This window comes from Muscardinus avellanarius, assembly GCF_963383645.1.
Source record: "Muscardinus avellanarius genome assembly, chromosome: 16".
Classification (NCBI taxonomy): domain Eukaryota; kingdom Metazoa; phylum Chordata; class Mammalia; order Rodentia; family Gliridae; genus Muscardinus; species Muscardinus avellanarius.
Window position 1 is genome coordinate 44,655,493 of NC_137802.1, and position 15,978 is coordinate 44,671,470.

General features: G+C 49.7%; 1 protein-coding gene across 1 annotated transcript in view; it reads right to left on the reverse strand.

The window, feature by feature from the left end:
- Nucleotides 1-3,134: 3,134 nt before the first annotated feature.
- The window catches only part of ABCC3 (ATP binding cassette subfamily C member 3), a gene marked incomplete at its 5' end in the record, with an annotated part of 64,636 nt that continues 51,792 nt past the window's right edge, over nt 3,135-15,978 (reverse strand). The window contains 6 exons of the mRNA XM_080714038.1: nt 3,135-3,359; nt 6,963-7,157; nt 11,533-11,699; nt 12,229-12,387; nt 12,573-12,719; nt 15,072-15,173. Coding sequence (XP_080570164.1) covers nt 3,251-3,359; nt 6,963-7,157; nt 11,533-11,699; nt 12,229-12,387; nt 12,573-12,719; nt 15,072-15,173 — 879 coding nt within the window. The 3' untranslated portion in view covers nt 3,135-3,250. The remainder of the gene's footprint in view (nt 3,360-6,962; nt 7,158-11,532; nt 11,700-12,228; nt 12,388-12,572; nt 12,720-15,071; nt 15,174-15,978) is intronic.

The window sequence follows — 15,978 nt, forward strand, 5'->3', positions numbered from 1 at the left end:
TTGAAGCAAATAGCTTAACTTTAGAGTAGAAACTAGCCCGTGTAGACAAACAGGAGAGCAGGGGTTTGAGGCCAGCTGTTGAAGAGCATCCCTGCTGTCTTAAGAAGCTTTCTCCCCATAGTGCCTATAGTTTCCAAAGAAACTTAACTTCCTGACTGTGTTAATTTTATTAGAACATGACAGTCGAGTGAAAACTGCAGAAGACTTCACTGGAAGAGAATGTTGTTGTGCTAAGACAATGGCCGCCTGCTGCTGCCTGGATGCTGAGGTGTTCTCAAGGCCATGCCATAGAGTCACTGTTTGGTGACTTGACTGTAGCCACACTTGCTGGGGACCCACCCTTGCAGTATTTGCGTAGCAGAGTGAAGGTTACTTACTACTCCCTTTCTCCCAAGTGCTTTAAGGAAGAAAACTCCCTTGTGTTCCGACCAGTCAGAAACTACTTTATCTAGGTGTACTAACCTCTTTTTCCTTTGCTTTGAAAAAATTTACAATTTACTGATATAATTGTGGTTCAATCCTTAAAGAAATAAATTCAGTATTAATTTGCGTCTAAATCACTGGGTGAAAACTCTTTTGCTACCCACTGTAATTAGAGACTCTCAGAAGCAGGGCTTCTTGGCTGGGAGGTGGCCCGCTCAGAAGCAGAGGGAACAAGAGTCTTGGAGTCTGTCCCATGTAAGAGGTAGACCCCAAGTGAGTGGCTCTGCCCTACGCTGATCTCTCCATAAAAATCCTCGGTGGTCAGTGACTCGCAGTGGGATAAGACTGCACATTTGCCAGTAGGTGAAGTTTAAAGTCTCAATCTATGCATTCGAAGAAATATTTTTATATGCTTTGTGTAATTTATAAAAAGGATTTTTTTTTAGCTTTGTTAACTGTGAATTTACCCCCCTGCATATTTAAAGCATGTGTTCACACTGTGTGTAAACATTCACAGAAGTTTCTTTCCTTTATGCATTGCTGATTCTTCAGACATAACAGGTATTATTAAAATTGAATATTAACTGACTGAGCCCATTTTCTGTCATGTTGGCCTCCTGAACAGCACTGTGCTTCTAATCATAGGGGTTCAAATTGTTGGACAGTTCCGGAGGCCTGGTACTCTGGAGGAGGAATGGAAGGGCCCACTCTCCACCTGAGTCTCCTCTGTCCTGTGGCTGCAGAGCTCAGGCCCTGTCAGTGGCACCTGGAGGCAGATATTTTATGTGGCGTTTTTCCTCCCAATTCACAGCAGTCGGTTTCATTTTCCTGGAGTCGCTGAAACAGCTAGATGGAGGTCATCCCCTATTAACCACATTTTTTGATTATCCTATTTACTTGACACAACTGAGCCTCTCCTTTGGGCTGTCAACACCTGTCAGGGCCTCAATGAGCTCAGAAGCAAATTCTCAAGACAGGAGAGGAAACACAGCATTACACCTTGAGCTCTTTAGCTGAGAATGATGCCGAACGAATCTGCTTTTCTGTGGTTTAGGCCAGCTAGCGCCTCACAAAGCAGACGTCATGCCAAATTGGCCTAATAAATCAGAGAGCATAGCAGAGACCTTTTCTTAGCACCGAAGAGAGGCAGAATAATTCGGGCATTTGTGCTTTCATACTTGCTTTATCACGAGGATGGAAGTCGCCTTCCATATACTCATAAACATCCTGGGCAGAAACAGCCTGCCAAAAAAAAATATGATTAACCTTTAACAAATGGTCCTGGAGCACAGGCCGACCTGGATCACAGCAAAACCAGATCAAAGGAGCCGTCTCTCTCCTGCACACCATTTAGGGTGGGGAAAGGAAAAAAATAACCAGCACTCCCAACCAGTGACGGCACACCAAGAATGGAGGTGTGGGAACTGAGAAGGAGTAATGGAGGCAGAAAACTGAGTAAGGGAAGGAAGAGGAGAGGCCCATCCCAAATAAAAGTCCTGGTAGCAGGTAGACAAACTCTTTTTTTGCCCTGTTCAAAAAAGGTGAATTTATGCATGCTTGTAATCCCAGCTACTTGGGAGGCTGAGGCAGGATTGCAAGGAGGCCAGCCTGGGCAACTTGGTAAGACCCTGTCTCAAAATAAAAAATAAAAAGAGCTAGGGACGGAGCTCAGTGGCAGAGTGTGTGCACCTAGTATGCACAAGGGTTCAATCCTCAGTACTACAAAAAGAAAAAAAAATCATAAATTTTATTCGTCCCTACCCATCTTCCCCATCCCATTTGCCAGCCTGGGGCCAGAGAATCAGCCCAGAGGGCTGAGGTATTCTATGAACGTGGAGGTGTTCTCAGCAGCTTTCCCAGGAGGCCTTGGGTTAGATTTCAGGGCCTTTGTTTTCTCATCTTTTCAGAGTATCTGGGCAACAGAGCAGGAACTACTGGCAATTGCCCAGGACATTTTGGCTGTGAAGATAGTATTTCTAGCCAAAAGCTTTTGGGTTTCAAATAACTGTATTACACTGACATGTGTGAAGTCTTCCTTCATCCCCATTCTTCCTGGCCTACTCTAAAAGCCCTAGCCCCCAAAACCTCAGGAACAGGCAGATAAAGATGACATTAGGATGTGTATGTTGTTAACCATGTAGTTTTATTTCATCAGCACCCCATCTTTAATGGACTCAGACAGCCCCTGGAGCACAGGACTCAGTTGCTAAGATAACCTGACCTGGAAGTCCTCTGTTCTAGGAGGAGAAACTTTTACTAAAAATAATACTTTAGAAAACAAAAAGAGTCAGGAGGGTGGTCCCGAGAAATGACTGTTTAGAAACTGCAGTGCAGAAGTAACACTAGATTGGGAATCAGGAGACCCAGGCACTAGTCTGGGCTCTGTCTCAAACTACCTGTGACCTCAGGCAGGTCATCTCTCGTGGGCCATACTTCTTCATTTGAGTGTTAAGTTTAGTTATTCTATGAGGCACTTGGCAGAGGCAAAATCTTACAAATGCCCCACCACTTCCTAACAAGTCCATTCCTCAGACACAAGAAGTATCTTTTTTCCCTTGCAGGAGACCAGGAAGAAATCCCAGGAATAGCCGGGCGTGGTGGCGCACGCTTGTAATCCCCACGCTTCGGAGGCTGAGACAGGAGGATCACACAGGTTCGAAGCCAGCCTCAGCTACTTAGTGAGGCTCTCAGCAACTTAGTGAGACCCTGTTTCCAAAAAATATATAAAATAGGTCTGGGAGGATAACCAGGAGGTAGAAAGCCCCTGGGTTCCACTCCTAGTACCACCACCAAAAAAAAAAAAAAAAAGAAATCCTAGGAATATATTTTAGACAAGTCCCGCATCTCTGGCCAACTCATAGAAGATGCCTCTGGCTGCAATGAGGTTAGTTGGAGAGTCAAATTCAGCTATCATCCCTTTGTCCAAGACCAGGACCCTGGTGGAAAAAAAGAAAAAGTGGTCAGGTCTCCATCAGCCCAGATCTGGCCAGAGTCCAACCCTGCCCTCCTGGGTACCACTAAGGCTCTGCAGTGACATGCCAGCCCACCCACTTCAGTCATTTCACCCAACTCAGCCAATATACCACATGTGCATGCTTGCAAGCTGGTTATTTTAGCAGTTCTGTTAGCTCTGCTGGCAAATGAAGCAGTTTCTGTGATCAAACACCAGGTCCTATTCATGTCTACTAGTCTGGGCTCTGAAAACCTTCCCTAATGAGCCTGTCCCCTTGCTGGGGTCACAGAACTTCAGCAGGCTGTGCACAGGGAGCCCTGGGCCTGCGCGCTGGGCCGTGATGCACATCCATTTGCTTTGTGCAAGCTCACAAAGGAAACGCGGCGGGAAACTGACTGCAGTGAGCTCGACACGAATCTGGGACTTGGGCTGCAAACCTGGCTGCTGCTGCCGCCATTGGGTGAATCTACCTCCAACCCCCACCCACAGCCAGTGTCAAGCCTGAGCCAGGGGTCAGAGTCTCCTATCAACACACCGGTGCACCTGGTGCCAGGACAACAGGGTGGCACCACCAAGGTGAGGAGCAGGGGAAAGGATCCACCCAGGCCTGGAGAGATGCTCCTCTGTGGGAGGGGGCAGGCTGCTCCGATTCCCCACCTGTTGGACACCCAGAATGGTATTCTGGTAAGGAGCATTTCCCTCTTTCCCTTCCTTTTTTTCCCCCCTCAGCACGGATTGAACCTAGGGGCATTCTACCTCTGAGCTATACCCTCAGTCCTAGTTTTTAGTCTTTATTTAAAATATTTTTGTGTGTGGTACTGGATGGAACCCAGGGGCATTCTACCACAACACCTGACTTTATTTTATTTATTTATTTTTGGCGGGTCTGGGGATGGAACCCAGGGGCATTTGACCTCCGAGCTCCACTCCCTGCCCTATTTTTGAAACCGGGTCTCACTGAGTTGCAGAGGGCCTCACTAAGTAGCTGAGGCTGTCTGCGAACCGCAATCCTCCTGTCTCAGCCTCCCGAATGCTAACCGGCTTTATTTTAAAACAGAGTTTCACTAAGTTGCAGAGGGCCTCATTAAGTAGCTGACACTATCCATAAACTTGCAATATTCCTGTCTCAGCATCCCAAATACTGCAAGCTGAACCACCATGCCCGGCCTTTCTTCTTTCTTCCTTTCTCTCTTTCTCTCTTTCTTTCTTTCTTTCTCTCTTTTTCTTTTTTTTTCTTTCTTTTTTTTTTTTTTGTAGTACTGGAGACTGAACCAGTACTACCATGAGCTATACACCTCCAGCCCTTTTTTTTTTTTTTTTTTTTGGTGGTACTGGGGGTGGAACCCAGAGGCTTTCTACCTCCGGGCTATACTCCCAGACCTGTTTTTATATTTTATTTGGAAACAGGGTCTCACTAAGTTGCTGAGAGCCTCACTAAGTAGCTGAAGCTGGCTTCGAACCTGTGCGATCCTCGGGGATTACAAGCGTTCGCCACCTCACCCAGCTCTTTTGTTTGTTTTGAAACTGGATCTTGCTAGGTTGCTGAGAGTTTTACTACTTGCTGAGGTTGACCTTGAACCTGATATCCTTCTGTCTCAGCCTCCCAAATACTGGGATTACAGTTGTGTAGTACCATACTTAGCTAAAGGAAGGAACACTTCTGTGGACATTGCTAGCTGGCCACTGTCCAAATTAGAGCCCAAAGACTCCCCCCCCCACCACCACTAAACCTTCAGTGGCTTCTCCTGGTTATTGGGATAAAGACCAAATGCATTCCATGGTCCTCAGAGTGCAGCCAAGGGGACCTGTTTCTCTTTCCCCCTTTGCCAGCCAGCTTCACCTGCCCCTTTGCCTCTGTTATGTGCTAAATCCTTTGTATGGGGCCAGGCATGGTGGCACACACTTGTAATCCCAGCATTTGGGAGGCTGAGACCGGAGGAGCGCTGTTCGCGGACAGCCTCAGCTACTTAGGCCCTTTGCAACTCAGTGAGACCCTTTTCTCAAAATAAAAAATAAAAAATAGGGCAGGGGGTGTAGCTCAGAGGTCGAATGCCCCTGGGTTTCATCCCCAGACCCGAAAAAAAATTATAAATCTTTTGTATAAAATCTTTAGCTCCTTCCCTTTCTCAGTTCCCCATCACAAGCCCTTACTCACCCTTTGGGGCCTGGCCAGTGCTGCCCTTCTTTAGGAAAGTGCCTTGGTTGCCTGGTGTGGAAAGGCTTTCCCTGATCTACACACACTGACCCCTGTTTCCTTCCTGTGGGCACTAATTACAGGCTCTATAGCATGACTGTCCAATTAATTTTGGCCTGCCTAGAATGAATGAACTCCCAACCCCTAAGGTAGGGCCCAACCTCCCTCCTGGGGCTGCTGGGGAATGAACTATTGTTTGCTTAGGCCTGGCAATGGATTCTTTCAGCCCAGCCCTGTCCCTCCTCCAGACCCAGGTCCCATTACTTTCTGTCCACCCTCCTTCTCCTAGTGGGGTCCTGGATGGGAGTAGGGGGTGGGGACAAGCTACGGATAGAACAGAGGTAATATTTGGACTCCTAGGACCCTGTAGACTATGTGGGGACACTTCCAAGAGAGGGTACACTCCCTGCCTCTCCATGCCGCCTGTAGGCAGTTACTGAGAAAGCTGGTTGATGGATCTACACCAGCCCCCAGGCCTCCTCCTGCCCTCCCAGGGTGCCCAGCCCCTCTAGGGAGCCCACCCTGCCAAGCCAGCCCCAGTCCACTTCCAGGAGGCTTCACTGTGCTCCAACACTGCTGAAGGACAAGGTCACAATTTTTCCTTTTGTTCAGTGGCCTGCTTCCCCAAGGAAGCCAAAAGGCTCCGAGGGTACGGCCTCTTCCCTCTTCCTTTGAAGGACTAGTGCTAGGTGGAATTATAATAAGTCGGCCAAAGGGGTGGGGGTGGAGGAGCAAAAGACATTTCCCAAGGTCACCTTCCTACACATTACTTCACTGATTTACAACAATCCAGAGAGGCGTTATCATTTCTACTTGAAACAGACTCAGAAAGGCTTTGCAAATTGCCCAAGGTCACACAGCACTCTGCAGTAACCCAGGGCCTGGGACTCAACATGTGGCTCAGACCCACCACAAGGCATCCGCTCCTCTTAGAGCTGTCAGCGTCTGGCCACTAGACAGGGCCCCAGATGTCACACAGCTGATGGGCCCGCTTCTTCATCTGCAGCCCCATGTGATGACCCCATCACAGGTGGCAGCAAGGTGCACACAAAGTGGCATGCAAGTATTCTGCTGTCTCTGGGGCTCGGAAGGGAACGTCCTTGTCACTCACCTCACCTCATTAACAGGAGGAAGGGTGAAGGTGGCCCATGCATAGTTCCCAACCCAGGGCCTCCCTTCCCCACATGTCGGCAACTGCAAAGTGCCCCCTGTGCCCAGGAAACCTTGCTCTTTTCTACCTCCTCTTCACCTGGGGAGCTGATGCTCTGCTCCCCTCTCATCCCCCAGCCAATCCCCAAAGCTCTGCCATGCTCAGACACCCTAATCCGCCCCGCCCCTTCCTGATGCCCCAGCCAGCACCTCCCTCCCGTTGCTCGGGTTCCCGGGTACCACCTGGTGTAGTCCATGATGGTGTTCAGCCGGTGTGCGATGGTCAGCACGGTGCAGGATTCAAACTGGGTGCGGATGGTGCTCTGGGTGAGGTTATCAGTCTCCAAGTCAACAGCAGCCGTGGCCTCGTCCAAAATCAGGATGCGGCTCTTGCGCAGCAGAGCTCGGGCCAGGCACACCAGCTGCCTCTGGCCCACGCTGGGAAGGAGAAAAGCAGGCATTTCTAGCTGGTACCTCCTACTGGCTTCCAGGCCTCGGCCCCAACCTCTTTCTCCTCAACGGCCCAGGATTGGCTTTCTATCTACCTTCTCCCCTCTCTGCCACAAACCAGCCCTCCTGGGACACAGAGTGGAGGCCGGGCGCTATGGAGGGATGCTAATTATCACTGTACCTCTCTTTCTCTTTTCGTACTTTCTTCCCCATCCTCACTCCTCTACGAGTGGCCTGATATTCTCTGCTTTACTCCATCAGTCATTTACAGCACAGTAAGAACATGCTAGCCAGGCGTGGTGGCGCATGCCTGGAATCCCAGTACTTGGGAGGCTGATTTAGGAGGATCACAAATTCAAGGCTAGCTACTGGGGATGGAACCCAGGGGCATTCTACCTCCGAGCAACACCCCCAGCCCTATATTTTATTCTTTATTTTGAAACAGGGTCTCACTGAGTGCTGGCTTCAAACCTATGCAATTCTTCTGTCTCAGCCTCCCAAATGATGGATCACAAATGTGTGGCCGGCTAGTCGGGGCAACTGAGACTCTGTTTCAAAATAAAAATAAATAGGACTGGGGGTGTAGCTCAGGGACAGAATGCCTCTGGGTTCAACACCTGGTAACAAGCATGCACGCCCATACACACACACACACACACACACACACACATACACACACACACACACTGCTGCTTGACTGCTTGTATTGTTCTTCCTGCCTGGATATCTGCGCAGCAGCCACCCATAGGCTCTCTTGCCGAGCCTCTGCTACACCATTCAGCTCCTGTGCATTTGTTCACTGGGGACCAGGAGGGGCAGATGCATACCTTCAACCCCCTGCCTTGGAGGCCAGAGCCCATAGACAAAGTGAGGCTGTGTTCCCCACCAGAGAGGCCACAGCACCCCACATCCAAGGACAAATGCCTCGGTCCTTCCCAGAGGGGTGAGTCACCACAGCCAGTGTGAAGGCCAGGCTGCCTCCCAGTCTCAGGCCCACGGCTAATGAAGGTTTTGGCAGCAGAATGAGCCGCCAGATAGAACTCAGAGCTGATTTATAGTGGGACCGGCATAGGGTGCGGGTTATACTTAGAATGCCAGAGGCTCTGTGATGGAGGAGGGGAGCCGATTTGAGACTCAAGCCTGGTGTGGGGGCTGAGGAGATGCAGTGGGAAAGTGCTGGCAAGGAGCCGGATACACAGACCAGGAGGGAGCTGTGGGTTTAGGATGTGAAGAGACCGTGCTCTATAAGTGATGTCCAGGGAAGGTGCACATTTAGTCCTAGAGGGGTGGTAGGGAGGCCCTCCTGTTGTCTGTTTGAAGGAGGTATAATGCAGCAAGGAAAGCCTGGGAGGACCCCCCCCCAGGCCTCCCCCCCAGAGCCCTGGCCGGCTCCGCAGCTTTGGGCAAATCATTTTATTTGATGGAGCCTATAGGCTTATAGGGCTGCAGTAAAAACTATACAAGATAGTGGAGGCCAAAGTACTTCAAATACTGTTAAGCATTGAGTAGATATAGGTTTTTTTTTTTTTGAGGTCTGATGAGGGTTTATGAGTATAGACTGAATATAAAAATAAAAATATCCACAACTTAGAGAGTCCCCTGTTTCCAAATAAAAAAAATACAAAAAGGGCTGGGAAGTAGTTGAGAGATAGAATGCCTCTGGGTTCCATCCCTAGTACCACAAACAAAAAAAAAAAAAAAAAAAAAAAGAAAGAGAGAGACAGACAGACAGACAGAGAGAGAAGGAAAGAGCTACAGATGTAGGCCAGTGGTAGCGTACCTGCCTAGCACATGTGAGGCCTGGGTTCCATTCCCAGTAAAACACACACACACACACACACACACACACACACACACACACAGAAGGAAGGAAGGAAGGAAGGAAGGAAGGAAGGAAGGAAGGAAGGAAGGAAGGAAGGATGGATGGATGCTGGGTAGCACGTATTTGTAATCCCATTATTAGGAAGGCCGAGACAGGAGGATCTCAGGTTTGAGTCCAGTGTGCAGTAACTGAGTAAGACCCTGTTTCAAAATTTAAAAAAGGCTGGGAGTGTAGCTCAGAGGTAGAATACCCCTGAGTTCAGTACCCCAGAAAAAGAAAGAGACAGGGAAAAAAGCAGAGTAGCTAACATTTCCCTGGAGTGTGTCAAAGTTAAGTTCTTTTCATTCCTCACAATGACCTGAGACTGCTCTGTCCGAATGGCAGCCACTAGCCACACGTAGCCACTGGGCACCTGAACTGTGGTCAGTCTGCCTTGAGATGTGCTATAGGCATGCAGAAAATGCACATAGGATTCCAGACATGTATAAACAAATACATGTTTCTAATAACTTTTATATGTTATGACATATAAATGTCATTTCAAAATGATATTATAGATACACTAGGCTAGTTAAATGTAATATTTAAATTTATTTCACTTCTCTTTTGTGGTACTGGGACAGAACCCAGGGGCATTCTACCTCCAAACTGAACCCCCAGCCCTATTTTTTATTCTTTATTTTGAAACAGGGTCTCACTGAGTTACAAAAGGTCTCACTCAGTAGCTGATGTTGTCTGTGAACAGCGATCCTCCTGTCTCAGCCTCCCAAATGCTGGGATTACAAGCATGCACCACCATGTCTGACCTACCTGTTTCTTTTCCTTGGGTTTTTTTCTTCTTTTTCTTTTTCTGTGTGTGTGTATGTGGGTGTGGTTTTAGAGATTGAACTCAGGGGCATCCTACCTCCAACTTACTCTGCTAGCCCTACTTAATTTTTTAATTTTGTTTTATTTTTTAATTTTTTATTGATTTTTTTATTTTGAAACAAGTTCTCCTTAAGTTGCAGAGAGCCTCACAAAGTAGCTGAGGCTATCCATGAACCTTTGATCCTCCTGTCTTAGCATGCACCACCACCCTGGCATGTTTGCTTATGTTTTGAGAAGTAGGGCTTTGATATGTTACTCTGGCTGTTTTGTTTTGTTTGTTTGTTTTTTGCTTGTCTGGGGATGGAACCCAGGGGCATTCTACCTCCGAGCTACAACCCCTGCACTATTTTTTATTTTTTACTTTGAAACAGGGTCTCACTAAGTTGCAGAGGGCCTCACTAAGTAGCTGAGGCTGTCCGTGAACCGGATCCTTCTGTCTCAGCCTCCTGAATGCTGGGATTACAAGCATGCACTACCATGCCCGGCTACCCTGGCTGGTTTTGAACTCCTGGGCTCAAGTGAGTTTCCTGCCTCAGCTCATGAGTGCTGGACTACAGGTTTGCACCACCCTGTCCAGACTTTTTTCTTTTTTTCTTTTTTTGGTGGTACTGGGGTTCCTGGAAGCCCTTCTACCTCCGGGCTACATTCCCAGACCTATTTTTACATTTTTATTTGGAAACAGGGTCTCCTAAGCCAGCGTGTGTGGCTGGCTTCGAACCTGCGTGATCCTCCTGTCTCTGCCTCCCAAGCGCAGGGATTACAAGCGTGCGCCACCACGCCCGGCCTTTTTTTTTTTTTTTAGGTAGTGAGAAGTCAGGCATGGTGGCGCACGCTTGTAATCCCATTTGGGAAGCTGAGGCAAGAGGATCACACAGGTTCGAAGCCAGCTTCATTTACTTAGTGAGGCCCTTGCAACTCAGTGAGACCCTGTCTCAAAATAAAGAATAAAAAATAGGCCGGGCGTGGTGGCGCATGCTTGTAATCCCGGCGCTTGGGAGGCGGAGACAGGAGGATTGTGAAGGTTCATAGTCAGCCTTGCTGGCTTAAGAGACCCTGTTTCCAAATAAATAAAAAAAGGTCTGGGAGTGTAGCCCGGAGGGAGAAGGGCTTCCAGGAATCCCAGAACCAGCAAAAAAAAAAAAAAAAAAAAAGATGTGGTTACTAGAGCCAGGCATGGTGGTGCATGCTTGTAATCCCAGCATTTGGGAGGCTGAAACCAGAGGATCACGGTTTGCAGACAGCCTCAGCTACTTAATGAGGCCTTCTGCAACTTAATGAGATCCTGTTTCAAAATAAAGAATAAAAAATAGGGCAGGGGTTGTGGCTCAGAGGTCAAATGCCTCTGGATTCCATCTCCAGACCCCCACCCCCCCACACACACACATACAAAATGTGGTTACTAAAGCCGGCCTGGTGGCGCACGCTTGTAATCCCTCTGATCCTCAGTTACTCCACCTGTGAAGTGGGATCAGGCACCACCTGTGGGGCTTGTGTGGGAGTCAGTGAGCTAGCATCCTGCGCCCCACATACCAAATAGATTCAAAACAACCTCAGCGATCCTAGCTGAGACAGAGCAGGCCGGGGGAAGGGAGGTAGGATGGTCTGGACTGTGTCATTTGATCCCAGACTGCCTAGCACCCCCGGGGGTCTCGACCTGTCCACTTTCCATGTTACCTGAGGTTCTCCCCGCCCTCGGAGCACTGGAAGTCCAGGCCTGCTGGTTGGGAGCTCACAAACGTATGCAAGTGGGATAACTCCAAGGCCCTCCAAATATTCTCCTCTGAGAAATGGCCGGTAGGGTCCAAGTTCATGCGCAGGGTCCCCGAGAACAGGATGGGGTCCTGAGGGTTCAACAAAGCCTCAGAGAGAAGCAGCTCATACCCCCAAGGAGCCCTGGGCCCCAGGTGCCGGGAAAGACAAGGGACATGGGAGGCAGCATTCCTGTTTTGTCCCCAGCCCTCCAGGAGGGAGACCATGGCCAAGGAGATAGAGAATTGCCTGCGGGGAAGTGATAAACGTCCGTCCCTGTGGCCAATAGCTAAGTTCTCTGCTGAAGCAGGAACCAGAGCCACTAATCTGACTCCAAAGTGTCCAGTCAGCAGGAAAAACACCCCAGAGGCTCCAGAAAAAGAGAAATGAGCAACCAGGAACCAGGATAGAGCATCTCAGGGGTGGGGTGCTTGGAGAGGTCCTGTGGTCCTTCCCCTAGGACCCAACAGGGACAGATCTGTGACTGGGTGGCACGTTGGTGGCCCTGCTTCCTGCTGTGGGGCCTTTTCCCCATCAGCCTCTAAGGCCTGAGTTCTCAAGCTATAGAGCAGGATGGGGCTTGGTCCCCAGGATGGTGGGCCAGTGTGGCCACCCCAGTACCTGGGGAATGATGGTCAGCCGAGAACGCAGGTCGTGAAGGCCTATGTCCGCCACGTTAATGCCGTCAATGAGGATTTCACCGTCTGCTGCCTCCAGGATTCGGAACAAGCCCAGGGTCATGGATGATTTGCCGGCTCCGGTGCGGCCCACGATGCCCACCTGCGGACATGCGGGAGGGCTGTCAAGGGAAAGCACAGAGACTACAGGGCTTTTTCTGCCCCCCTAGAGGCCAGACAGACCTCCTGCGGGAGCACCTGCTCCATCAGGGATCCGTGCTCCTGCCTGAGAGGGGGTGCCACCTCCCCACACCCAAGCACACCCCCACCCTGCCGACACTGAAGTACCTTCTCGCCACTGTGCACACGCAGACTCAGGTTCTTCAACACCAGCTCCAGGCCCGGCCGGTACCGCACCGAATAGTTGCGGAACTCCACCTCTCCGCGTGTCGGCCAGCCTTCGGGTGGGCGCTTGCCCTCCACCACCCAGGGCGCCTGGCGGTAGGAGCAGGGTGCTCAGCTGCCCAGCTGGCCCTTGGGGGAGGGGCCCAGCACCCTGTGGCCCAGTGAATCCTTTATTCCTTAGAGTGTTGTAGTTTTGTTTTTGGTGCTGGTGATGGAACCCAAGGCCTTATCCACAAGGCACAGGCTCTAGCTCTGAGCCATACCTAGCCCTCTCCCTGCTCTGACTTTATTCCCAGCAGAGCAGCTTCCTTGGCCGGCCCTCTCTGGTTTTCAACTCTAGCGCCAGGTTCCTGACTCCAAGGAAATTGGACCTCTGAATTACACTCCAGCCCTATTTCATTTTATAAATTTCAAAACAGGGTCTCACCAAGTTGCCCAAGATGGCCTCAAACCTGTCCTTCTCCTGTCTCAGCCTCCCAAGCACTGGGAATATAGGCATGTACCATCACACCTGCCAGGACTTCTTATTTATTATTAAGCCTGGACATGATGGCTCATGTTTGTAAGCCCAGTGGTTTGAGAGAGTGAGGCAGGAAGATTATAAGTTGAAGGCCAGCCTGGGCAACTTAGTGAGACCCTGTCACATAATGAAAGAAATGAATAAAAAGGGCTGGGGATGTGGCTCAGTGGTAAAGCCCCCTGGGTTCAACCCCCAGTAACACACACACACACACACACACACACACACACACACACACACACGATGGGTAAATATTGAGAATGTCAAGGTGACATCAACAAAGCATCAAGCCAAGGATGAAGCCCTTCTCAGTATGAGGCCCTCCTAGGAGCGGGGACCTGCGTGACAGATTGGGCCTGCTGCACACTCAAAAAGCTGGCCCTACTCCATGGTAGGGATGCTAGAAGACAAGCAGCTGGGCATGGTGGCACATGCTTGTACACATCCCAGTACTTGGGAGGCTGAGGTGAGAGCATCTCAGGTTCTCAAGCCAGCCTCAGCAACTTAGTGAGACCTTATTTCAAAATAAAAAATAAAAAGGGTTGGGGGTAACTGAGTGTGGTGGCACATGCCTGTAATCCCAGAGCATGGGAGGCTGAGACAGGAAGATCACAGGTTTGCAGGCAGTCTCAGCAACTTAGCAAGGCCTTTCACAACTTAGTGAGACCTTGTTTCAAAATAAAAAATAAAATAGAGAGCTGGGGGTGTAGCTCAGAGACAATGCTGCTGGGCTCAATCTCTAGTACTATACATATACAATAAACAAACAAACAAACAAACAAACAAACAAACAAACAGACCACAGTGCTGGTGGCATCATTGTTCAGGGCATGGGGATAGGATCACATGCATACCCGGGGCAAGTTGGGCTGATGCCATGACGAGGGAGATGGGAAGACCCCGAGGGGCTGATGGCACCAGAGGAGGCAGGGCGAGGGCAGAGGCCAGGCTGGTGGGGAGAGAGCTCGGGTCACAGAACCCAGGACCATTCCAGAGGGGCAGGTGGCTGCATCTGAATGTTGCTGAAGTTGAATCAGATGAGGACAGAGGTACTTCTCACCCATGAACTGAGGGAAGCCATGGGTGAGCAGTTTCAGCGAAGTGACAGGACCAGAAATGTTACCATGGGGGTGAGGGAGGCAAAGCCCAAGGAGCTGATGAACAGAGAGACAAGGTGGGCCATGGGACTTGGGTCCAGTGAGGACAGAGCACTGTGACCATGTTGGTCTTGGGACGTGGAAGCCAGAAGGGATGGGGTGGGTGGTCTAAAAGTGGTATGCGTGATCCTGAGAGCACAGAGATGGTGCAGATTCCAGGCATGCAGAGGTTTGGTATGGGACCATGGTGTGAGGCAGCACAGAAATGTTTGGCTTCTGCACCCCCACTAGAGAACAACTCCATTCCCCCAACAATGGGCACTCTGGCCCACCTCTGCTCCTTTGGCCAGGCCATTCTCTTTGGCGGAAATGGTCACCTTCCCACTATCCCACCTGACCATCTTCTAGTCTATCACAATTTGCCCATCCTGAAAATCTCAGCTCGCACCTTGATGACTTTAGTTCACGAGATCCCATATCTGCCCTCTTTAGGTACACCTGCCCAAAGCTCTTGTCTTCCACTGCAGAGCCCTGGCATGTGGCTTACCCCTTCCAGGGAATTGGAATTTGCTAAGGGAACATTCTGTCTTGCTCCACTCTGAGCTCTTGACACCTCCTAGCATAGATCTCTGGCTGAGGTCAGTGAAGGTGGGTGGATGAAGGATTGGATGGATGGATGGATAGATGGATAGATGGATGGATGGATGGATGGATGGATGGACGGACAAAGAGCCACCTAATGATGTTCATAATGATGGTGGGCCACCAGACATCCTCCTCACCTGTTCCGGATTCCCCCTGCCCTGGGCTCATGATAGGACTCACCTCAGTCTCTGTCTTGGAGTATTTCTTGATTCTCTCCACAGACACAATATTAGACTCCAAATCTGTTATCATTCTTATCATCAAGCCCAGGATTCCTACCACCTGGCCAAAGAGATTGGGTTATTGGAGGGCTCTCAGGGCCCCCACCCTGCCAGATGATGACTTTGAGAAAAGTTCAGTCTTCTTGAGGGAGGTACTAGGGATTGAATCCAGGAGCATTCTATTTCCATGCTATACTCCCACCCCCGGGTTTTTTTTTTTTGGGGGGGGGTGGCACTGGGGATGGAACCCAGGGACATTCTACCTCTGAGCTGTACTTCCAGCTTTATTTTATATTCTTCCAGCTTTATTTTTTATTCTTCCAGCTTTATATTTTATTCTTTATTTTGAAACAGGGTCTCACTGAGTTGCAAAGGGCCTCACTAAGTAGATGAAGATCTTCCAGTCTCAGCCTCCCAAATGCTGGGATTACAAGCCTGCACCACCACGCCCGGCTTTCTCCCACCATTTTTATTTTTTATTTTGAAAAAGTGTCCTCACTAAGTAGCTGAGCTTTCAGTCTTCCTGTCTAAGCCTCCAAAGTACTGAGATTACAACTGTGTGCCACCATGCCTGGCTGAGTTCAACCTTTGATCATGCTCTTATTAATGGGATCCCATCCCATCCATGACCCAGCGGGCCTGGCAATCCCCCCCCACCAGATGTGCCCAGTAGGGCGTGATCCTGACTGTGCCTTTGGCAGTGACAGTGCGGACTTAACCCAGGACCACTTCACTCAGTGTTCAAATTTTACTATGTTGAAGACTTCCCAGAGAGTCTTGTTAAGATGCAGCTCCTGATTCACTAGGTGTGAGATGGGACTCAAGAGTCCTCATTTCTAACAAGCTTCCAGAAGATGATTGCGACC